The 25,707-nt window shown below is 46.6% G+C and overlaps 1 protein-coding gene across 5 annotated transcripts in view; it reads left to right on the plus strand.

Moving 5' to 3' along the window:
- rassf8b (Ras association domain family member 8b) overlaps positions 1 to 25,172 on the plus strand; it is a 178,430-nt gene extending 153,258 nt beyond the window's left edge. For all 5 annotated transcript variants that reach the window (XM_060843017.1, XM_060843018.1, XM_060843019.1 and 2 more), the window contains 3 exons: positions 12,629 to 13,500; positions 17,085 to 17,226; positions 23,244 to 25,172. In XM_060843017.1, coding sequence (XP_060699000.1) covers positions 12,629 to 13,500; positions 17,085 to 17,226; positions 23,244 to 23,365 — 1,136 coding nt within the window. In that variant the 3' untranslated portion in view covers positions 23,366 to 25,172. The remainder of the gene's footprint in view (positions 1 to 12,628; positions 13,501 to 17,084; positions 17,227 to 23,243) is intronic.
- Positions 25,173 to 25,707: the final 535 nt, after the last annotated feature.

Consider the following 25,707-nt stretch of genomic DNA (forward strand, 5'->3'; position numbering starts at 1 on the left):
TTCCAAATCGTGGCATGGAATCTGTACAGCAATCTCCCAAGTCAGACAGATCCTTGTTAGCTATAATATTGCAGCATTCCCTCGACCCTTTCACTCCAATCTCTGAGGTGTGTGGATACTCACAACCTCTGGGTCAAAGGGCAGGGAACCGCCATTGAGCTAGGGCTGAGACTATGAGGCAGGATGTTGGTTAGAAATTGTGGTCTGTCAGGCACTGAAGCAGCTGAGAGTTTGGGCTGTGGTTTCCTCAGTCTGACCATCAGCCTGTGTGGCCACACCCTTCTCACTCACCACCAGCCACACCACATCCTTTCTCCTCTGAAACCCCTTCTCCATCTACATCCATTTTTTTGGAATACTGTGTGCAGTTCTGGTCTCCCTGCTGTAGGAATGTTGTTGTCAAACTTGAAAGGGTTCAGAAAAGATTGACAAGGATGTTGCCGGGGATGGAGGGTTTGAACTACAGGGAAAGGCTGAGGGGTGACCTTATAAGGGTTTATAAAATCATGAGGGACATGCATAGCCAAAGTCTTTCCTCCAGCCAAAACTGAAGGGCCTAGGTTTAAGGTGAGGGGGAAAAGATATAACAGGGACCTAAGGGGCAACTTTTTCACACAGAGGGTGGTATATGTATGGAACGAGCTGCCACAGGAAGTGGTGGAGGCTGGTACAATTGCAACATTTAAAAAGCATCTAGATGGGTATATGAATGGAAAGTTTATAGGCCAAATGCTGGCAAATGGAACTAGATTATCTGGTCAGCATGGACAAGTTGGACCGAAGGGTCTGTTTCCGTGCTGTACGTCTCTATGATTCTATGGCTCAATGTCCTTTTCTACTCCTCCTGAATCCTGAAACCCTCCCAACATTGAGACCCCCCATGACCAACATCCCCCTCCTCAATCCTGCTCCCTGGAAATCCTCCTGGTTATTATGTTTAGACCAAATGTGTTACATTGAATGCATGTGGTGGACATTATCTGGCAACTCACTTAAGCCCCTTTGAATAGACCCAGACAGAAACAGTGGGGGATTTCTTTTGAGTTTGGAGATGTATGTTTTGTAGAGTGGACGTTTGTAAATAAAAGTTTCAAAAATGCGCAAAGTTTGGATCTAGTTCTATCCTTCACCACTGGCCTTCTGGACATAACCGTGCTTTGCAGACTGTGTTTCCCAGCCTCAGCCCATTGCAAGGCTTGAAAAAAATTCATTCAACCCCCCCCCCCCGCCCCCGAGTACCCATGGGAACTGAGCGAGCAGGGAGTGGAGGACTGAGAGAGTAGGGGGCCTATTTGAACTGGGGTACAGCTGGGTTTACTCAGAATTTCATGGCAGCTATTGCACCCTTCAGAGTTCAAGTGTTCATCTCATGACCCCCACTCGGAGGTCCACGCACCCATTTTGGGGATCTGTACATTGTCGGAGAGAGAGTCTGCTTCCCAGCCTTCCCACAGACTCCGGAGTCACTAGGAACCATCGAGACTTGGATCCCAGTATCCCATGGGCCATCAGTCAGTGGTTAACTTCATTGACCAATGTTGAAGGGGAGCACAGCCAACAGCAGTTCTGAAAGTGAAAAGCTGGGAGTCATAGAGTCATAGAGATGTACAACCCATCGGTCCAACCCATCCATGCCGACCAGATATCCCAACCCAATCTAGTCCCACCTGCCAGCACCCGGCCCATATCCCTCTAAACCCTTCCTATTCATATACCCATCCAAATGCCTCTTAAATGTTGCAAAATTACCAGCCTCCACCCCTTCCTCTGGCAGCTCATTCCATACATGTACCACCCTCCGTGTAAAAAAGTTGTCCCTTAGGTCTCTTTTATATCTTTCCCCTGTCACCCTTAACTTATGCCCTCTAGTTCTGGACTCCCCCACCCCAGGGAAATGACTTGGTCTATTTACCCTATCCATGACCCTCATGATTTTATAAACCTCTATAAGGTCACCCCTCAGCCTTCGACCCTCCAGGGAAAACAGCCCCAGCCTGTTCAGCCTCTCCCTATAGCTCAGATCCTCCAACCCTGGCAACATCCTTGTAAATCATTTCTGAACCCATTCAAGGAGTCATTGAGGAGGGAGGGTCAGCCTCGTGAGGGAAGATTGGGAAGAGGCTGGCACCAAGTGCTTGAGAGGGTCAGCCGCGAAACCAGTCAGCCCGATCTCTGGTCTATTGTTCTCCCCTCTCACCGATGTGACACTTAATCTCACGATCCTTCAATATGCACTCTGCTCACTGCTGTTTGGTTTAATTCATAATCATGGGGGTGTCTGATGGACAGGATGGCAGAGATGGAGGAGTGCAGGGGCTCAGGGAAAGTCTGATCCTGTGGGGTGCCTGATGGTACAGTGGGACAGGATGGCAGAGATGGAGGAGTGCAGGGGTTCAGGGAAAGTCCGTGCTCTCTCTGTGTGTTGTGGGTTGATTATGGATGATAGAATATTTCTTCAGTGGTGAGTGAGATCAGCGTCAGGAATCTGAATAGAATTGAAGTGTCAGTTTGGGCTGAGGGACCAGCTGGGGGGTGAATGGTCAGTTTGCGTGAGCTGTCAAATTAGACTGAGGCTTCAGTCGTATGGGTGAGGGAGGGGTCACTGTGATTGGAAATCCAGGATGACCGTTCAGTTTGTTGGTAAGCAATCAGGTTGGGGCGAGGGTGCATGTTTGGGGTAATGGGTCCGAATGGGGTGATGACACATTAGTGTCCATTTGGACTGAGAGGTAGGAGTTTGGTTGATGGGTTAGGGTTGGGGTGTGGGAATATTCTGGGGTGAGACATCACTCTGGTTAGTTTGGGGAGGGCAGTAACTCCGAGATGTGTAGTTACTTTAGGATGTGGGTCTGTTTGGAGTCAGAGTGAGGCTGGGTCGGTTTAAGCTGGTGATAATTTTGCGATGAGATTTAAGTTCAGGATGAGGATGGGTTTGGGCTGAGGAAGTGGTTGACAGTGAGTATCAGGTCGGGATTGATTAGAGATTAGTGGACAGTTTGGAGAGAGGGGTTACTGTAGTGATGGGACCTGAGTTATAGGGTTGTCTTCCCTTAAAGATGGGGAGCAGTGGCTCATTCGGAGAGCTAATCCAGACAGAATGGGCCCAATGGTCTCTTATTGCACTGTAACAACTTTCTGGGAACATCATTACAAATCCTCCTTGAGAATGTAATCTTGTGTTCAGTTTAAATGAGGTCAGAGATAAAATTCAGAGCATGAATAGAGCAGTGTGAAATAATAATCAAGGTCACCGAATTACAGTTTCCACAAACATGATCAACATTGTTTATCAAATCTGAACTGTAAAGAAATTCCAGTCACACTTCCTGAATAATCTTTAATTAAAATGCTATTTGATTGTCCAAGTGCCAAAGCTCTGATATATTGTAACAGAAATAAAGATGTGTTTAGATAGTGTTTCGTGACTTCAAGATGTCCCAAACCACATTCTAACCAAATTAACTAATTTTGAAGTGTAGGACTAAGCCATTCAGCCCCTCAAGCATGCTGCACCCTTCTAGATCAGGACTGATTATCTACAACAATGCCATATAGCCACACTATCCTCATACTGGATGAGTGGTGCTGGAAGAGCACAGCAGTTCAGGCAGCATCCAAAGTGCAGCGGCATCGACGTTTCGGGCAAAAGCCCTTCATCAGGAAACGTCGATTTCGCTGCACTTTGGATGCTGCCTGAACTGCTGTGCTCTTCCAGCACCACTCATCCAGAATCTGGTTTCCAGCATCTGCAGTCATTGTTTTTACCACATTGTTTTTACCACACTATCCTCACATCCATTAATGAGATTCGTATCTAAACATCCCTGTCTTGAATATACACAGTGACTATTAATGTTTTCATGTAGAGAACACAGTAGTCAATTCACACACAGCATAATGTGTTTTCAGAATGTCTTCAAAGGATGTGGTGCCACTGTCTAGCCCAGCATTTATTGTCCATCCCTAGTTGTCCTTGAGAAACCAGTGGTGAGCTGCCTTCTTGAACTGCTGCAGTCTAGATACGCCCAGAATGCTGGTGTTCCAGGATTTTGACCCAGTGACAATGGAGGAACAACAATATATTTCCAAGTCAGAAAGGTGTGTGCCTTGGAGAGGATCTTGCAGACATTGGTATCCTGTGTAAATGCTGCCGTTTGTCCTTCTAGATGGAAGTGGACATGGAAATAGAAAGTGCTGTCAAAGGAGTTTTGAAGAGTGACTGCAGTGCATCGTGCAGCTGGTACTCTCTGCTGCTAATGAGGGGTTGGGGTGGAGGGAGTGAATGTTGAAGGTGGTTGGTGGGGTGCCAGTCCAGCAGGCAGCTTTATCCAGAATGGTGTTGAGTTTCTTGAGTGTTGTTGGAGTTGCACTTATTTAGACTCATGGGGAGCATTCCTTCACATTCCTGACTTGAACGTTGTTAATGCGGATCAGAAGATGAGTTACTCATTACAGGCTTCCTAGCCTCTAACCTGGTCAGTTATGTGACTAATTCAGTTCAGATCCAGCTCAATGCTCACTCTATCAATATTGATCATGGAGCGATTCAGTGATGGTAATGTCAAAGGCAATGGTTAGATTCTCTCTTATGGGAGATATTCATTACCTGACATTTAAGAAGGATAAATTGTATTTGCCATTTTATAGCCCAAACCTGGTATTGTCCAAGACCTGCTGCATAGAGACATTGGCTTCTTCATTATCTGAGGAGTGGCACGTCTGCACTTCATCATGCCCACTTCTGACCTTATGATTGAGGGAAGGTCATTGATGAAGCATCTGAAGCTGGTTTGGCCTCGGACCATATCCTGAGGAACTCCTGCAGAGATATGCTAGAGCTGAGATGACTGACCTCCAATAGGGGTTCTTCCAATGTGTCAGGTATGACTCCAACCAGTGGAGAGTTTACCCCTGATACCTATTGTTTCCAGTTTTGCCAGGGCTGCGTGATGCCACACTGAGTCAAATGTGGTCTTGATGTCAAGGGCTCTCTCTCACCCACCTCCCCTCTGGAATTCAGCTCTTTTTGTCCATGTTTGAACCAAGGCTGTAATGAGTGGCCCTGGCAGAACCCAAACTGGGCATCACTGAGCAGGTTATTGCTAAGCGGGTGCTGCTTGTTAGCACTGTTGATGACTCCTTCGATCAAGTTACTGAGGATCAACAGTACACTGACGGGGTGCTAATTAACCAGATTAGATTTGTCCTGCCTTTTATGTACAGGAAATAATGGGCAAATTTCCACATTGTTGGATAGATGCCAATATTGTAATTGCTCTGGACCAGCTTAGCAAGGGCAGTGGCAAGCTCTGGAGCATAGGTTTTAAGTACTATTATCAAAATATTGTCAGGTTCCATCGCCTTTGCAGTATCCAGTATTTCCAACTTTTTCTTGATGTCACATGGAGTCAGTCGAATTGACGGAAGGCTGCTATCTGTGATCTGGGGACCACTGGAGGAGGTCAAGATGGATCATCCATTCAGCACTTCTGACTGAGGATTGCTATAATGTTTCAGCCTTATCTTTTGCACTGAGGTGCTGGGCTCCTCCATCATTGAGGATGGGGATATTTGTACAGCCTCTTCCTCCAGCAAATTGTTTAATTGCCCACCACCATTCACGACTGGATGTGGCTGGACTGCAGAGTTTCAAGTTAATCCATTGATTGTGAGCTCACGTAGCTCTGTCACTTGCTGCTCATGTTGTTTGACATGGAAGTAGTCCTCATTTTTGGGTATGTCTGGTGCTGCCCCTGACATGCCCTCCTGCCCTCTCCATTGAACCAGGGTTGACCCCCTGGCTTGATGCTAATGGTTGAGTGAGGGATATGCTGGGCCATGAGGTTACAGATTGGGCTGGAGTACAATTCTGCTGCTGTTTATGGCCCACAGCGCCTCATGGATGGCCAGTCTTGAGTTGCCAGAACAGTTCTGAATCTACCCTACATAGCACAGTAATGTCACACAACATGAGGGACGGTTTCCTCAGTGTGAAGGTGGGACTTTGCGCTGGTCTGGTTTCTCCTGCCAGTACTCTCATGGACACATCCACCTACAACAGGAATGTTAGTCCACATCTGCTGCAGGCCCAGTTCCCCAGCTATGTCCTTTTGGACTTGGTCAGTTTGGCCAATAGTGACTTCTGCATTTAGACGTTGATAGACTTTTCCTGAACTGCATTCTGGGTACTTACCGGTCTCAGTGCTTCCTCCAAGAACTGTTCAACGTGAAGAAGTACTGATTCCTCAAGCGAAGAGTAATGCGCAGCAAGTATCCTTACTCAGTGAGCCTTCTTGGATTCTGGACGAATGAGGGGGTTGGAATCTCTTATAAACATGTAAAACCCTAATGGGAGTGAACAGGTTGGATGTGGGAAAAAATGTTCCCAATGTTGGGGAAGTCTAGAACTAGGGGTGACAGCCATTCAGGACTGAGCTGAGGTAGAAATTCTTCACTCAGAGAGTTGTGAACCTGTGGAATTCTCTCCCACAAGAGGCTGTTAGGGCTAGTTCATTGGATATATTCAAAAGGGGGCTCGACATGGCCCTTGAGGTGAAAGGAATCAAGGGGTATGGGGAGAGGGTGGGAATGGGATACTGAGATTGCATTATCAGCCATGATCATACCGAATGGTGGAGCAGGTTGGAAGGGCCGAATGGCCTACTCCTGCTCCTATTTTCTATGTTCTATTTTTTCTATTCTGCTCAATTTTCTGTGCACCCTCTGTAATGCCTTCACATCCATCCTAAAATGATTTGGATGCAATACTCCCAACTGAGACCAAAAAACACATGTTTGACACAACTTCCTTGCCTTTGTATATTCTACCTGCACTTATAAAGGTAACGTTCCCTATGCTTTATTAAGAGCCCTCTGAACTTGTCTCTATCAATAGTTGCCCAGTTCCTCCTTCTCTGCCCTATCCCCTTAGAATTTTATCTCTTTTTTTATTGTATTTCCACAGTCTTCCCAGCAAATCTCTGGACATTTCTCTACACTGGATTTCATCCGCCACCAACCAGTCTATTTCTGACATTCTACAGAAGGCTGCTGATGATTCACAATACCCCAAAATGTTGTATTGCCCACACATCCTGAAACTGAACCATGTACACCAAGGTTTCAGGCGTTAGCATAGTCAGTTACAGCAACTGTAAGGTTTGATCCATGATCTTATCCCGCTCGGATGTTAATCTGACGTAGCTACGATGCTGGAATCACTTTATTCTCAGGTAGATGAGAGGTACCCAGGCAGAATCCCCATTGTAGCAGACTCCGAGGAACTGTAAAGGAGATTGAAGACTCCACAGGAACCTTCCGAAAGTAAATCAGAAAAGTCCGGAATTAAATCAATAATGCTGAGGAAAGCTTACACTGTTAGGGATATGGAGAAAATGAGGACTGCAGATGCTGGAGAGTCAGAGTCGAAAAACGTGGTGCTGGAAAAACACAGCAGGTCAGGCAGCATCTGAGGAGCAGGAGGGTCAACATTTCGGGCAAAAGCCCTTCAGCAGGAATGTGGGCCAAAAGCAGGTGTATGGAGCTAGGCCACATCCTGGTCGCACTCTCATTGAATGGTGGAACAGCCTGAAGGGGTTGAATGGCCTACTACTGTTAACTGGTCCAGCTCCTGCATAACTGTTAAACTGATCACATATTCCCAGCTACACCACTCCCTTGCACCTTCCAAATACCCAGCCTGAATTCTCCTCCCCACTACATTCCTGTGAATCTGATTTCTTCCACCTTTTCTAACATTGTACAACTTACCTGGCATCCTAGCCAGCTGGCACCTTATTGACTTGGCACTTTACGCCCCTCCTCGCCAGCTCCTAATCTCCCGCCTGCCTTAGGTACTTACTGTTTGACAGCAAAGCGGCTATGACTCAGGCCCTTTGCATTTCAGAAGATGGCAGCGGTCTGTGTGAAACGGGACAATGGTTTGCCTTGCTCTCACACAGTCCCACATTACGAAAGGACTGTTAGAGTGGAGGCGAAAGTGAGGACTGCAGATGCTGGAGATTAGAGTCAAGATTAGAGTGGTGCTGGAAAAGCACAGCAGCTCAGGCAGCATCTGGGGAGCTGGCTAAATCGACGTTTCGGGCAGAAGCCCTTCCTGATTAATCTTGTCAGAATGGAGAGACAGCTGTGTGTTTCTGAGGGAGCGAGCCCTGAGCAGTACCATCTCTCACAAATGCAGAGCTCCCTTCTTCCATTCAGTGACAAGAGTGGCAATCTCAACAAGATTGTTGCAGCTCGGAACATCTTTGTTCCTTGTGGTTTCTCTTAATGGGAGTCTGTTTGCAAACTTGTTATGAAAGTGCTTCTTGTACTGTTCGTTATTTTTCAGGTGAAAGTGAGGACTGCAGATACTGAAGATCAGAGTCTAAGAGTGTGGTGCTAGAAAAGCACAGCAGGTCAGGCAGCTTCTGCACGAAATGTCGACTCTCCTGCTCCTGGGATGCTGCCTGACCAGCTGTGTTTTTCCAACACCACACTCTTCGACCCATTATTTTTCAGTTCACCACAGTGAGCGCTCTGCCACTTCCAATCCACTGGCAAGTAACCTGTCCTGACAAAAGTCACCAGTAAAAACTGATTTGGAGATGCCAGTGTTGGACTGGGGTGGACAAAGTTAAAAACCGCACAACACCAGGTTATAGTCCAACAGGCTTAATTGGAAGCACACTAGCTTTCGGAGCAACGCTCCTTCATCAGGTGATTTGTACAGCCTAAGACCAGAGTTTAGATCACAGCTTGCCAGTACATTTCTTGTCGAATATATTTGCTGAAGGCGAATTGATGCATGAACCTACATTAAACAGCTTAAAATTTTGATTTGAGTGGAAGGCTTTGAATTATTTACAGTATGGAAACAGACCCTTCGGCCCAACAAGTCCACACCAACCCTCTGAAGAGCAACCCACCCAGACCCGTTCCCCTACATTTGCCCCTTCACCTAACACTACGGGCAATTTAGCATACGGGAGGAAACTGGAGCAAACCCACGGGGAGAATGTGCAAACTGCACATAGACAGTTGCCTGAGGCAGGAATTGAACCCGGGTCTCTGGCGCTGTGAGGCAGCAGTGCCAACCATTATGCCACCGTGCCACCTAATTGTGTGAACCAAAACCAGAACTTGCTGGAAAAGCTCAGCATGTCTGGCAGCATCTGAGGAGAGAAATCAGAGTTAACGTTTCGGGTCGAGTCATCCTGCCTCAGAACCGATAGCAGCCAGGTAAAAGTTGTTTTTTATATATATATATATTGCAGAAGATGGGGTGGGGGGAGGGCATAAGGAGAAAATGATAAGTGGAAATAGAGCCTAAAAAAAGAGAAGAATTGTTGGGGCAGACAAATGTGTAAATAATGACCAGCCTGGGAGAATAAATAGTGGCTAACGGGGACTGTTAGTGTCTAATAATGGGGTGTGTGTAATAGCAGACCATGTGATGACAAGAGTGTTGACTCTGATGTGGAGCATCTGCAGTCCTCACTCTCTCCTGTGGGAGTTGGGGTAAGGATGTGGGGAAAAAGTGCCTCAACCCATAAAATTGTTGAACTCGATATTTAGTGCAGAAGGCTGTTGGGCTGCCAAGCGGAAAGTGAGGTGCTGTTCTTCCATCTGGCGCTGAGCTTCACTGGAGCCCTCCAACAAACCGGAGCCAGCGATGTCAGCCAGGGACCAGGGTGGGGTGTCAAAGTGGTATTTTAAATGGTCTGACCCTGTGCTAATTGGTTTCCTTGGAATTATTTGTGCGATGGTGTGACTTCCATTTGCAAACTTAACTGATCTCACTTTCGACCAAATTGAGGTTTTTTTGAAGATTGTAACATTTGAGGGGGTTGCGGGGGCCGAGAGTGTGGGGGTGGAAATAAGGGGTTAGAAGTGGGGATGGGAGGGTGTTAGAAAACACACAATCTCCCATTTAAGATGGAGGTGAGGAGGAATTTGTTCTCTCTGAGGGCTATAGGTTTTGGGAATCCTTTTCCCCAAAGAGCATTGAATAAACTCAATGCAGAGTGAGACTGATTTTGATTGACGAGGGAGTGATGGGCTAATTGAGGGAGGGGGCATGTTGCAGGAGAGTGGTGTTAAGGCCAGGAATCCACTCAGCTGTGATCAGATGGAATAGCAGAATAGGCTCATGGGGCATTATGGCTCACTTCTAGACCTTATGTTATCAGTTTGTTTGTTAAAAAGTGATCTTAAAGAAATCCCTTTATTTAGATACCACCTATCAAAATGTCCCAAACTGCTTTACAGCCAATTAGCTACTTTGGGTGTAACCCGAAACGTCAATTTCTCCACCTCCTGATGCTGCCTGCCTTGCTGTGTTCCCCCAGCCTCCTGCCTGTCCCTCCTGATGCTGCCTGCCTTGCTGTGTTCCTCCAGCCTCCTGCCTGCCCCTCCTGATGCTGCCTGCCTTGCTATGTTCCTCCACCTCCTGCCTTGCTGTGTTCTTCCAGCCTCCTGCCTGTCCCTCCTGATGCTGCCTGCCTTGCTGTGTTCCTCCAGCCTCCTGCCTGTCCCTCCTGATGCTACCTGCCTTGCTGTGTTCCTCCAGCCTCCTGCCTGTCCCTCCTGATGCTGCCTGCCTTGCTGTGTTCCTCCAGCCTCCTGCCTGTCCCTCCTGATGCTGCCTGCCTTGCTATGTTCCTCCACCTCCTGCCTTGCTGTATTCCCCCAGCCTCCTGCCTATCCCTCCTGATGCTGCCTGGCTTGCTGTGTTCTTCCAGCCTCCTCCCTGTCCCTTCTGATGCTGCCTGCGTTGCTGTGTTCCTCCACCTCCTGCCTGTCCCTCCTGATGCTGCCTGCCTTGCTGTGTTCCTCCACCTCCTGCCTGTCCCTCCTGATGCTGCCTGTGTTGCTGTGTTCCTCCAGCCTCCTGCCAGTCCCACCTGATGCTGTCTGCCTCGCTGTGTCCCCCCAGCCTCTTCCCTGTCCCTCCTGATGCTGCCTGCCTTGCTGTGTTCCCCCAGCCTCCTGCCTGTCCCTCCTGATGCTGCCTGCCTTGCTGTGTTCCTCCACTCCCTGCCTTGCTGTGTTCCTCCACCTCCTGCCTGTCCCTCTTGACGCTGCCTGCCTTGCTGTGTACCCCAGCCTCCTGCCTGCCCTATCTACAAATCTACGTAAAGATTTCCCCAGCACACTGACCCTAGCATGGTTCATGGCTACATCCTCCACCTGCTCTCATCCCCGCTCCCCCCCCCCGTCCTGATACCAATAACCCACAAACCTGAATCCATTTACCCCCACCAGTCTTTGTGCCATGCATTTGCCCCTCTAATCTTGTTCACCCTTCCCTCACTTTGCCCGTGGCTCAGTCGTCATCAGGCGGTAAGTAGATGCAAGATGGCGCCGGATATGGTCGACTCCTTGTGAGCTCCTGTGTGCAGACCTAAGTTTCCTATTTCCTACTATTGTTCTACACTCTTTAAACTTAATAGCATACTTTTAAAAATTACTAATAAGTATGTTTTATCTAAACTCACAGGTTTGTGCTTTACCTGTGTTTTTGTTTTCGCCACTGTTTACTTATTATTTACTTATCTATGCCATTTAAGATTAAATTAGATTAGATTACTTAGTGTGGAAACAGGCCCTTCGGCCCAACAATCCACACCGACCCTCCAAAGAGCAACCCACCCAGACCCATTCCCCTACATTTACCCCTTCACCTAACACTACGGGCAATTTCCCATGGCCAATTCACCTGACCTGCACAGCTTTGGACTGTGGGAGGAAACCGGAGCACCTGGAGGAAACCCCACGCAGACACGGGGAGAATGTGCAAACTCCACACTGGAGTGTCACCCGAGGCTGGAATTGAACCTGGGTCTCTGGTGCTGTGAGGCAGCAGTGCTAACCACTGAGCCACCGTGCCGCCCAAACTCTGTGATCTGCCTGTATTGCTCACAAGACAAAGCTTTTCACTGTGCTTCGGTATATGAGACAATAAATTCAATTCAGTTAGTTCAGTGGTTCTACTTTTTTAATTTAATCCTGAGCTGCTCATCTCATTTCACAGAAGGTACCTCTGGCAGTACTGCATCCCTTTGCTCATGCACCATTCTGCTGGGGGATTTTTTTGTGCTTACGTTTCTGATGTGGGACTTCAAGTCACTGCTTCCTTGGAAGACAGTAAATCATATCCTAGAATTCCTGACGTGTATCCCATTCAGACCTACTCCCCGGACACCCACCCTCACCCTATCCTGCATTTCCCATGGCTAATCCACCTGGCCTGTACATCCCTGTGCCCTACAGAGTAATTTAGCATGGCCAATCCACCCTAACCTGCAAATGTTTGGATTGTGGGAGGAAACCCATGCAGACAGGGGGAGACCGCGCGAACTCCACACAGACGGTCGCCTGAGGGTGGTATCGAACCCAGGTCCCTGACACTGTGAGGCAGCTGTGCTAACCACTGAGCCACCATGCCACAATTCTGTGCCACAGCTGATGACCAAAGAGTTCCTAACCATGTTTCTGATTTTAAAAAAGTTGCTGTCTTTTGTCTGTGTGAGCAAAGACCTGTGTAATTGTCAGGGAGTTTAAAATGTCCCAGAGTAACTTTATTCTACCTTTCACACTTACTTTCTGACTCCTTTGTGCTTCTTAGGAAGAACTGGCCGCTACACGCTCATCGAGAAATGGAGGGAGACAGAGCGGCACCTAGCGCCACATGACAACCCGCTCACTGCCCTGAATAAATGGGGTCAGTACGCCAGTGATGTGCAGCTGATATTACGACGCACTGGCCCTTCGCTGAGTGAGCGACCCACATCAGACAGCTCTGGCCGGGGACCGGAGAGAACTCTGTATCGGCAGAGCCTTCCCCCGCTGGCTAAGTTACGCCCCCAATATGACGGATCGTTAAAAAGGAAAGAACCGAAAAGGAAGTCATTGACTTTCACGGCGGGCCCCAAAGGGTATGTCGACGTTTTCGGAAAGGGCAAGGACCAAGCTCTGGCCTCCAGAGGCCCGGTCAAAGAGTTGAAGAGGCTCGTTCTCCTACAAAGGGACAAGCTCCACACTCTTCAGAGCCAACTGGAATCCAATCAGCTGGAGACGAGGTACTGGGAAGGCAAGGCCAATCCCAGGATCGACGAGGAAATTCTGAGACTGGGCCAAAGGATCAAAAAGAATGAAATCGAGATCGAGGAGGAGGAGTTCTGGGAGAACGAGTGGCAGATTGAGCAGGAGAACGAAAGCCAGCTGAAGGAGCAGCTGAAAGAGGTGAAGCAGAGGATCAGGGACTGTGAGGAGAAGCTAAAGGACTACACGCAGAAAATTCAGGAGATGGAGAGTGGCATTGAAGCAGAGAAGTTGGAGCAGGAGCTGTGTGGGGCTCGTGTCAATGAGGACGAAGTCACGGAGAACCTGATCAAAGTCCGAAACGATATCGAGCTCAAGTGCCAGCAGAGTGCGAGGCTGAAGAACAGCCTGAGAGCTGTGGAAAGGACTTTGGGACAAGCCAATAAAAAGTTCCAGGTAACAGAACTCAATGATCTTACAGTCTGCGCCCCACAACAGTAGCACACATAAGGAACACTTCTGTTATTATGAAGAACTTGGAGAACTCTCTCCACTCTTAATCAAAAAGATAATCTATTTTAACACCTGTTTCTGACCTCAGTCCTTGCCTCCTGTTAAGGGAGAGGGAGAATGAGAAATGGGGTATTAAAAACCAATAGAGCAGTCTGTCCTCCAGATATGCCTTAGCTGCTGATGGTCCAGTGTCCTGAAATTTTTTTAACCAGTTCTCAGTACGTTTCCTTTCCCATCTCTTGATCATCCAGGTGTCTTGTTCAATTAGCATAGAGAACCAATCTCACGGTGTCAGTGCAGTTTTTCTGAGAACGTGTTAAATTTTTAAGCAATCTCTCTTTTTCAAAATGTTAGTTCATGAGATGGGAATGTTGCTGACTCGGCAGCATTTATTGCCCATCTCTAATTGCCCACAGGGCAGTTCAGAGTCAACCAGATTGCTGTGGGTTTGGAGTCATATGTAGGCCAGACCAGATAGGCTTGGCAGATTTCCTTTCCATTTGTGAACCAGATGAGCTTTTACAACAATTGACAATGGTCACATGGTCAACATTAAATGATGAGACCTTTTGGAGCATTGATACACAGAGGGGTCCAAGTCCATGGCTCCCTGAAAGTGGCAACACAGTTGGATGAGGTGGTAGAGAAGGCGTACAGCATGCTTGCCTTCATCAGATGGGGCATCAAGTAGAAATATTGGCAAGTCATGTTGCAACTGTACAATCTTGAATTGGGCCATATTTGGAGTATTGTGTGCAGTTCTGGTTACCACATCAGAAGGATCGGAAGGCTTTGTAGAGGGTGCAGAGGATGTTGCCTGAATTGGAGAGTATTAGCTATAAATAGAGATTGGACATACTTGGATTGTTTTCACTAGAGCGACAGAGGCTGTGGGGTGACCTGTTAGAAGCACGTAATTTGAGAGGTGTGGAGAGGGTGGGTAGTCAGTCCTTTTCCCAGGGTGGAAATGTCTGACTAGGGGTCATAGTTTAAAGGAGATGTGCAAGGCAAGTTTTTTATGTAGAGCTTGGTAGGTACCTGGGGAAGTGGTAGAAGCAGATACGATAGCAAGGTTTAAGAAACAATCGGACTATAGAGAGGGATAGACTATGTGTCAGCAAATGGGATTAGTTTAGATAATCAGCATGGTCAGCACAGACATGGTGGGCTGAAAGGTCTGTTCCCGTGCTGTGCTGTTATTTTGAGTTTTATTAGTTTAATTCGTTATTCAAGATATTTATTGATTGTATATTTCCTCATTGGCCATGGTGAGATTCGAACTCGAGTCCCCAGAACAGTAGCTGGTTGGATTGCTAGTGCATTGACAGTGTCACTTATTCTTTCCACTGCTAGCCCACAAATTTACTGAATTGCGAGACTCCACCATGAGGAGCAGATGAACCTATTGTGCCAGTTCCAGCATTCAGTTAGGTTGATCTGTATCCTAACTCTAATTATCCATTTACGTTCTCTTACCCTGGCCTAAAACTGATCAGTCTCCATTTCATCAGTCTTTATTGAAACTATCCGTCGTAGCTTCAGTGGGGAGAGAGTTCCAAATTTCTGCTACCTTTTTGTGAAGAAGTTAGCTTGGAAGGGCCTAGCTGTAAGTTTAAAGTCCTACCAGCTTACTCTGGGCTTTACCAGCAGAACAAATCCTTTAAGCGTCTTAAACCATTCTAAACTAAAAAGAACAATGCAAGTCATGGTGGGATTTGAACTCACAACCTCTGGGTTATTCTATTTCTAGCTGAACCATGAAGCTTCCGCATATCATTTAGTGGTTGCCATGTTCATGGTAACTTTCAAGTAAAAGAATTTAATTCATCTTCACAATCTGTTTTTGAATCTGATTAAAATTTGAGCTGCCTGTTTTACTGTGACAAATGTTTCAATGTAATTAATTTAAAGTTGCCTTTTTGTCTGAAAGAAGCTGAATTAACCAAACATTATTAAAATGTAAAGAGAAAGTGAAAAATGTTACTCAAATTAACAAATAATTTGAAAAAAAAATCTATTTTGAATCAAGAGGCTGTTTATCTTTAACTACTTCACATTCCTAATGAATTAAGAAACACAATTAAAGACTTTTCTTCTATAAACCTGATCAAGGGCTTTAAATATAAGATAGTCCTTACAAGATCCAACCCCATAGAGTTGAAATGAAACCTCTTTACTCGAAGAGCAAAGGGAATGCAGAGCTCACCAACACATGGAGTGGTTGATGTGAATAGTGCAGATGTGCTTAAATGGAAACTGGATAAGGAAGGTGAGGGACAGATCTGAGACAGAGAGATGAACTAAGGTGGGAGGTGGCCCAAGCAAAGGTCTAACACTGGCATTGAGCAGTTGAGCTCACAATGCCAGTTTCTGCACGGTATATCCCTGGCTCAGTGCTTAGCGCTGCTGCCTCACAGCACCAGGTACCTGGTTTGATTCCAGCTTCAGGTCACTGTCTGTGTGGAGTTTGCACATTTCTTCCCATGTCCATGTGGGTTTCCTCCGGGTGCTCCGGTTTCCTCCTACAGTCCAACGATGTGCAGGTCAGGTGGATTGGCCATGCTAAATTGGCCCACAGTTTCACAGGTATGTGAAGGCTATGTGGATGAGCCATGGGGAATGCAGGGTTACAGGGATAGGGTAGGGGAGTGGACCTGGGTGGGATGCATTTTGGAGGGTTGGTATAGACTTCATGGGCTGAATGGCCTCTATCAACAGATTCTATGATTCTCTGTCATTCTGTACTATCAGTTAGTCAAAATGCTGTTTGCAAAAGTGTGTGTGATGGTTAAATGATCTCTAAAATCCAATAAAACAATTTAGTACAGTCATGTTCTAGTCAGAAGTCATGAGTAGTGAGCATCAGTGATGTTATCCAAACCATTCAGTTCCACCTTTTGATATAATTTGTAAAGTTATTTCCATCTTTGCACATTATAAAGCGAAGACTTGAAACAAAAGCTCCATTCGACTTGTGCTCTTAATCATAACTCGGCCTGACCTTCCTTTGTGCAGTCTGTAATCACTCAGCCTTCCTCCAGTATCCTTTGTGGAAACACTGAACACAACCTCAAGAAAGAATTTGAAGTCTTTTGTATCCCTTGTGCGTTTTCCAGAATAATTTGATACAGTCTTTATAAGAGGCCTAGAGAGCTGAAAGAGTGCTGCCTCGTGGCCAGAATTTATAACTACACCGTGAGTCACTGAGAACACACTGTGAGGACATTGACAGAACAATTCCAGATTACAGCAAACGTTAACACAGAAATAGTAGCAATGGAATGGAAGGTTTGTGGACAAATTGTGTGAAATATCTACCATATGTAAACCAGAGTGCAATCCTAAAAATTTGAAAAGCATCAATTGAATTGCACTCCTTTGTAGTTTAAACTTCACAATAATAGTGTTTGATATTCTGGCAGTATTTAATTGTGAGTAAGGCTAATCGCTGGGGTTTATGATTTGTTAAGATGGTTGATTTGTGTCCACATGTTGCAAAACTTTACAAACTCCTCCCGTCGCCACAGGAGAGAGAACTCGAGCTGGAGCAGCTAACCAAGGAGCTAAGGCAAGTGAACCTCCAACAATTCATCCAGCAGACAGGAACAAAGGTCTCCGTACTGCCTGCTGAACCGACTGATGACAAACTGCCTGCATCGCAAGAGCAAGGTGATGTTCTGTTTGCTATTTTCTATTTTGCTGTTTTCTATTTCCTTGTACTCTGGTTTATTACACTGGGACAGTCCACTCGCGATGTGGGGATGCTGGTGTTGGACTGGGGTGGACAAAGTTAAAAATCACACAACACCAGGTTATAGTCCCAACAGGTTGAATTGGAGCACTGCTCCTTCATCAGATGGTTGTGGAGTATAAGGTTGTAGGACATAGAATTTATAGCAAAAGTTTACAGTGCGATGTAACTGATATATTTTGAAAAAGAGCTGGATTGTTTGTTGAGTCTCTCATCTTTTTAAAATCGGCCTGTGTTCCTGTCTGCTTTTTATCTCAGTCATATTCTAATCCCATGCACTCGTCCCATTCCCAATATCCTTTCATCCTCCTTCTTCAACCTTTCTCTGACTGACTGCTTCACGTCAGAAGAGAGTGGTGCTGGAAAAGCACAGCAGGTCAGGCAGCATCCGAAAAGCAGGAAAATCGACGTTTCAGGCATGAGCCCTTCATAATGATTCCTGACGAAGGGCTCGAAGCATCGACTCTCCTGTTCCTCTGATGCTGCCTGAGCTGCTGTGCTTTTCCAGCGCCACACTTTTCAACGCTTGACTGTCCAGCAGCTGCAGTCCTCACTTTCTCCATATTGCTTCATGTTGACACACTCTCTGTGTCAAGTTGTGACCTTCAGTGTGTAAAAACACAACACTGTTGTCCTCTAACTTACACCTTTTACACTTAATCTTCAAATGACATCCTATTGTTCTTCTCTTTCTTTCTATCCTGTCCCACCATTTTGTAATTTTAAGTGTCTTTATCAAATTCCTTCTAAGCATCCTTGGTTGTTAAGAAGTCAGTACAATTGATTTGAACCATCTTGCTAAGGGTTTACAGCTCTGTTTCCTGCCATCCCTGCAGCTTACACCATGTGCATTTCCTTTCCATAATAACCCTGGACTGAAACCTCTACAAATGCCTCCAGGAAATCCAAATATAGACCATGAGTCGGTGCTTTTGTGGGACAGTGGTAGTATTCTTACCTCTGAGCCAGGAGTTCAAGTCCCAACCCTCCCAGAGACGTGTCATAGCACGCCTGAAGAGATTTGATTAAATATATAGGAGAAAGTGGGGACTGCAGATGCTGGAGAGTGTGGCGTTTGGAAAAGCACAGCGGGTCAGGCAGCATCCGAGCAGCAGGAGAAGCGATGTTTCGGGCATAAGCTCTTCATCAGGAATGGGGGAGGCAGGGGTCTGAAAAATAAATAGGAGGGTGGGTCTGGTGGGGGAAGGTAGTGGCAAGGCGATAGGTGGATGCAGGCGGGAGGTAATTGTGATAGGTCGGTGGAGAGGGTGGACAGCTCAAGGGGGCAGTGCTGAGTTGGAGGGTTGCATCTGGAATGATGCGGGGCAAGGGGAAATATGGAAACTAGTGGAGTCGATGTTGATGCCATGTGGTTGAAGGGTCCCAAGGCAGAAGTTGAGGTGTTCTTCCTCCAGTTGGCGGATTTGGGGGTGAAGGAGGCTCAGGGCCCATCTCCTCCCGTGCATGCTATTCCTTTGCGAACTCCAATAAATTGTTTGAAAATGATTTCCTTTGACAAATTCCCTCTTCCTAATGACCTTGAGCTTTTCTAAGTGCATGGCTATAATTTTTTTTATTTACACAGGGGATGAGGATGTTCCTGGCTGGGCCAGCATTTATTGCTCATCTCTAATTGCCCAGGGGGAGGTTGAAGAGTCAACCACATTGGCTGAGGGTCTGGAGTCACATGTAGGTCAGACTGGGTAAGGATGGCAGTTTCCTTCCCTAAAAGGCATGAGTGGTCTAGATGGGATTTTTCCCGACAATCAGCAACAGTTGCACAGTCACTATTAGACCCTTAATTCTGGATTCTTTATTGAATTCAAATTCCACCATATGCAATGGTGGGATTTGAACCCAGGTCCCCAGAAAATTAGCTGAGTTTCTGAATTAATAGTCCAGCATTGAGGCCACTAGCTTCTCAAATAATAACTTTAAAGATTCAATCTAACACCTTTCTGGAGACCCACATCAACAGGTCTATAGTTCCCTGCTTACTATCTATCTACCTTGTTGAATGGAGGCGTAAACTTTCTGGGATTAGCAGGGGTATCAGGGGGGTAAAAGGGCAGGCAGGAAGCTGTCAGAGCCTACCCCCTTGCCTGTGAGCTTGGGGCAATTGGAGGCCCCTCAATGAAGTAGGCAACGTCCAATACCATATTCTTAAATTATAGCGTCATGCTGTTTTTAATTCCTCTGGATCCCAAGCCCTAAAATAACTTCATTCCATCACCTTAACCAGCCCTCCCTTGTTTCTAACCAATACATAACACCTTACATTAACTAATACTAAAGGGGCAAGTGAGAGGTGATTCTATTTGATTCTTGGGGTCAATGCTCGGGGATATTGGTTCAATCCCACCACGATGTGCATGAGCCATTGTCAGACTGCGGTGGACAGGGTCAGAAGTCAAGTGACACCAGATTAACGTCACTCACCTGACGAAGGAGCAGCGCTCTGAAAGCTTGTGATTTCAAATAAACCTGTTGGACCATAACCTGGTGCTATGTGACTTCTGACCCAGTCCCACCACAGCAGTTGGCTTGCTGAAGCCCTGCAGGGAAGGAAATCTGCCATCTTTACCTGGCCTGGCCTACATGTGACTCCAGACCCATGGCATTGGGGCTGACTCTATTATCAAATTGGGAATTGAAAGCTAGGTCGACATTTTCTCTTGTTTTTAAACTTAAAAGTGTAGGTGTGGGCAACATTAAAGCTCATCCCCTGCCCAGTGGGAAGTTCTGCCAAACATGAGGAGTGTCAGATCAGCCATGATTGTATTGAGTATTGGAACTGGCTGGAGGAGCAGAATGGCCTACTCCTGTTCCTTTTCTTTAATGGTATTATCAAGTGCCAATCAGGCAGTTAAGTGGTGAGATAGTGGGCATCTTGACCTATCGGATGAGGTAGCTGAGAGCCCCTGCTGTGTCCACATCCCCACCGAGCGGGAGTGGCAAAGCCTTGGTCTAGGCCCAGGTTGTTCGACCATGAAGACCGTCACTGACGACAGGAATAAAGTGTGTTTAATGGAGATTGTGAGGAGAGGGTAGGGTTGTGCTGGTAGGGGATTGAAGTCAAGCACAGGGGACATAGCTTCTAGGAGCCACTGGCCTCCTGCTCTGCTTCCCCCCCCGAACACACACACACACACACATACACACACACACTGTCTCTCTCTCTTGCACACACACAGGCAGGCAGTCTGTGTCCCTGCTGTCTGGGATGCCTCAGAATTAGGCGAGACATTAATTGACCATTTAATTGGTGATGGGTCAGGAAGTCAACCGCAATCCCTCCTGCCCAATACTTGATTGCTGAGTTGTTGGAAAGGGGACAAATATTTCAGCGACACCAACCCTTCCTGCCACTTCTAGGAGGTGAGTCTCAGGACCATGGTGATGGTGACCATGACCACCCTTGCGTAAGGAACCACCTGGCTTGCTGAAGCCCTGCAGGGAAGGAAATCTGCCATCTTTACCTGGCCTGGCCTACATGTGACTCCAGACTCACAGCATTGGGGCTGACTCTGAGCTGGTCTCTGAAATGACCAAGCAAGTCACTCAGTTGTGGCAACAAATGCTCCTTTCACTAGCAATGCCCAGATCTGGCGAAGAAATAAATGTTAAAACAAGATCTGCTATGCTACACATTAGGAGAAAGTGAGGACTGCAGATGCTGGAGATCAGAGCTGAAAATGTGTTGCTGGAAAAGTGCATCTTCACCATGCACATCCAGTCCCTGTACACCTCCATCCCCCATCACAAAGGATTCAAAGCCCTCCGCTTCTTCCTTTCCCGCCGCACCAACCAGTACCCTTCCACTGACACCCTCCTTCGACTGACAGTCTTATCTGCTCTCAATCTCTTCATAGCCAACTGCCGCCGCGACATTAACCGCCTCAACCTGTCCACCCCTTTTACCCACTCCAACTTCTCACCCTCAGAACGTGCAGCCCTCCACTCCTTCCGTTCCAACCCCAACCTCACTGTCAAACCGGCAGACAAGGGAGGCGTGGTAGTAGTTTGGTGCACCGATCTTTACACCGCTGAGGCTAAACGCCAGCTTGCGGACACTTCCTCCTACTGCCCCTTTGACCATGACCCCACCTCCCACCACCAAACCATCATCTCCCAGACCATCCATAACCTCATCACCTCAGGGGATCTCCCATCCACCGCCTCCAACCTCATAGTCCCACAACCCCGCACCGCCCGTTTCTACCTCCTGCCCAAAATCCACAAACCCAACTGCCCCGGCCGACCCATTGTCTCAGCCTGCTCCTGCCCCACCGAACTCATCTCGACATACCTCGACACGGTACTGTCCCCCTTAGTCCAAGAACTCCCCACCTACAGGACACCACCCACACCCTCCACCTCCTCCATGATTTTCGCTTCCCCGGTCCCCAACACCTTATCTTCACCATGGACATCCAGTCCCTGTACACCTCCATCCCCCATCACGAAGGACTCAAAGCCCTCCGCTTCTTCCTTCGACCGCCACACCAACCAGTACCCTTCCACTGACACCTGCCTTCGACTGACTGGATGCTGCCTGACCTGCTGCGCTTTTCCAGCAACACATTTTCAGCTCTGGTGCACATTAGTCCATTTTACTGAAGTATTGTGCCCATTTAGCTCCTTACGCTGCTCTGTATTTCATACTAAATATTATCATTTATATTTCTTATGTCGGGTCCTCAAGTGACACCATCTTCTCTACATCCACCCTGTCCAACCCTTTGATTATCTTGAAGACCCCCAGCAGATCATTTTTATAACCTTCCCGTTTTTTTCAGTCTTAACACTTTATAAGCATTTCTGTAATTGCTTACACCGTGATTTGTGTGACTTACACACATTTCTCACAAAGAATGCTTGTGGCAATCATTGTTTCAAAAAATTCGTCTCCGGGTACAAAATTACACTTAGATTAATGCGCCACATTACAGGGAGGATGTGGAAGCTTTGGAGAGGATGCAGAAGAGGTTTTACCAGGATACTGCCTGGATTACTGGGTATGAGAGGCTGGACACACATGAATTCTTTTCTCTGGAATGGCGGAGGCTGAGCGAAGACTTGATAGAAGTCGATAAAATTATGAGAGGCATGGATAGGGTTGAAGTCAGAATCTTTTTTCCCAGAGTTGAAATGTCTAATGCTAGGGCAGCGTGCATTTAAGGTGGGGGGGGGGGGGGGGGAGGGGGAAGTTCACAGGAAATGTGAGGGGCAGGTTTTTACACAGAGAGTGGTAGGAGTTTGGAGGGGATGGGGATGCCAGCAGGTATGGTGGGGCTGTTTAAGGATCTTTTAGAGAAGCGCATGAATATGCTAAGAATGGAGGGATATGGATCAAAGGTAGGCAGAAGGATTTAGCTTAATTTGGCACAATATTGTGGGCAGAAGGGCCCGTTCCAGTATTGTGCAGTTCTATGTCCTCCGATACAATGACAATAATATGAACGGTAATGCAAAAAATAAATTGACTTATATCTCATCTTACCTAGGCTTCTTCCTTTAGCATTTTCCAGATCCTATAAACCTGTAGCGTAATATCTTGGTGCTTCACTGCATGTCTTGGAATGTTTAAAACCCTTTGGTTTTAAAGGTGTGTTTGTGCATAAATTGCTGGGTTAAAACCTGAGAATGTTTCGGTGCAGTAATCCCTTTGTACCACAAGAGGCTGCCTTGGGTCAGATTGCTCAGGGAATGACTGGTGACAGACAGGAATCATTTGCAGCATTTGGGAAGCATCCTGGGAATGCAGGCGTCTAAACCTGCAGCAATTAATAAAAATGCTGGACTTCTCTTTAAAATTGTGACTGTGTTTTACGCCACGTTGATCTGTGCGCTGCAATTCTCCAGGCTGGAGGCCGGATGGTATTTGTTGTAATGTGACTCTAACACAGTATCTCTTTATTGTATCCCCCCCCAGGAACACTGACCTCGACTGCTTCACTCAAGTGGCCCAGTCCCGCCAGGCAGCTTCCCAGCAATTTGAGACTTCTGCAAAACCCTCTGATTTCAGGCTTTAATCCAGAGGGTATCTATGTGTAACTAGATATACCTCCCACTGGGGAAACCATCTGGAGTGGCTCAAAGGGATCTTCCCACCCCCTTGCTTCCTGCAAGAGAGTGACCAATAAGCACTTGATGCAATGACTTTGTCAATCCTGTGTGCCTTGTGCAGTGGCTGCCCGCATGCCAAAGGTCAGACCATGGAACCACCGAGAGAGGGGAGGGAGAGAGATTTGCAAATACAGCAGTCGCTGGACAAGGAACAGCCAGCATTTCTGTGCAAAATTAATGTAATTTTGTATAAACCCTCCATGAGCAGTCACAACAGGGCTGCTTCCAAAGGCGCGCTGGTTCGAGTTTTGATTCAAGGTTGCAAAATATCAAAAGATGGAGATTCGGAAACGCCAGACAAGGCACACTGCAGGATCCGTGAATCTGCCAGATTCAAAACTTACAGTTCAAAATCACCCAACACCAGGTTATAGACCAACAGCTTTATTTGGAAGCACTGCTCCTTCATTGGGTGGTTGTGGAGGTTTGTTTAAAATCTTGGTTCGTTTGGTTTGGTTTGGCTTGTGCCCGAAACGTCGAATTTCCTGCTCCTTGGATGCTGCCTGACCTGCTGCGCTTTAACCAGCAACACATTTTCAGCTCTGATCTCCAGCATCTGCAGACCTCACTTTTTACTCGTTTGGTTTCTAACCCGGGACTCTCCAGCTCATGTGAGGAAGTCACTCAGAATGTAAAGGTTAAAACTTTCCTGTCTGTGTTCGCAAACTGGACCTGATTTCTTTCTCCCTGAGCTCCACGTGTGTGCATTACAGAAAAAAAGAAAATTATTGGGTTTGTCATCTGGGATGCTTTTAAACTCCAGCTTCCCTCTTGTGTAGTCAGTTGTTCCTGTGAAATGTGTTTTTAAAGAAGGAATTTCAAAAAAATGAAATATTAACCCGAGTTCCGAAATACCAACTAAAATTGCTGGGTTTTGAATGTGTGGCTTGCATTCTGCGTCATTTGGCTCCCTCGGGCTGATTGCTGTAGTTGTGCTGGGATGGTTTTCACACACACACCGCCTTTGCCTCATCCAGCCCCCTCACAAGGAGGCCCTTCTGTAGACAGTGGGAATTAGTTTGTGTCAAAGTCACTGTGTGAACTCTCAGCAAGCCCATTAAAGCTGTCTGTGGAAAGCCCAGCTTGTCATGTTTGCAAAGTTCGGTAAACAAGTCAGGCGCCCACAGACCGTGCTGGTTAACAAACATTGACACAGAACAAAAAGAAATCCATATTTGATGGATCTCCAGCAGGATGTGGCTGGCGAATTTCAGGGAATTGAGGCGAAGGAGATTTGCCCGATTCCTGCTGTATTATGTGTAATAAACAAATATTAAGATGGTATTTTTGGCTACACTTCAGTATATATTGGTATGTATAATTAATATAAGAATCTCTTTAATAATGTCGCCTTTATATTATGCCAAGTGATCAAATGGACAAGTGCACAGACTGAACACATGAGCTGCTTCCACTGTTTGGGAGGACCATGCCTTTGGCTGGCAAAACAATCATTCTGTAAATCCTATTTATTACGTACTGTTGCTCTGAATTATTCGAAAGACTCGTGGCACACCATATAGTTTCAATGGCAAGCATGCAACTCCTGCTAAATCAATGCAAAGTGTTAATAGTTCAGTATTATGAGGTGCAATGAAATGTACTGTAAGATGATTTTTATCATGTTTTCTTGTTTCACTGCTTTAAGTTGTAACATTTTGAATATTAAATAGCCTTGTGCTGATATCCTGCTAATATGAAATGCAGAGAACAATAAAGTTCACGCTAATTGGTTGATGATGGAGTGGGTCGATCTGTATAACTTGAATTAAGTATCGTCCACACCTTAAATCTGCAGCTCGATGTTTAATACAAATATCACACCCTGAATATTACATGTTTACTGGTCAGTTTAAACCCCATTCAACACATTGATGTGCTTCAACGTTCAGCAGGTGGGGAAAGGTATCAGAAAGCATCACAACAAGATCTTATGGAAACATATAAAATTGCTATCATAATAGAATCCCTACAGTGTGGAAACAGGCCATGTTATGAAAGGAATAGATAGGTTAGAAGCAGGGAGCTTGTCCCCACTGGTGTGTAAAACTGGAACCAAGGGCATAGCCTCAAAACAAGGGGGAGCAGATTTAGGACAGACTTGAGGAAATTCATCACCCAAAGTGATGTGAATCTGTGGAATTCCCTGTCCAGTGAAGCAATTGAGGCAAAGGTAGATAGTTTTTGAACAGTAGAGGTTATGGTGAAAGGCGGGTGAATGGAGCTGAGGCCATGATCTGATGGAATGGCAGAGCAGGCTGGAAGGGCCA

Source organism: Hemiscyllium ocellatum, chromosome 23, assembly GCF_020745735.1.
Source record: "Hemiscyllium ocellatum isolate sHemOce1 chromosome 23, sHemOce1.pat.X.cur, whole genome shotgun sequence".
Taxonomy (NCBI): Eukaryota; Metazoa; Chordata; class Chondrichthyes; order Orectolobiformes; family Hemiscylliidae; genus Hemiscyllium; species Hemiscyllium ocellatum.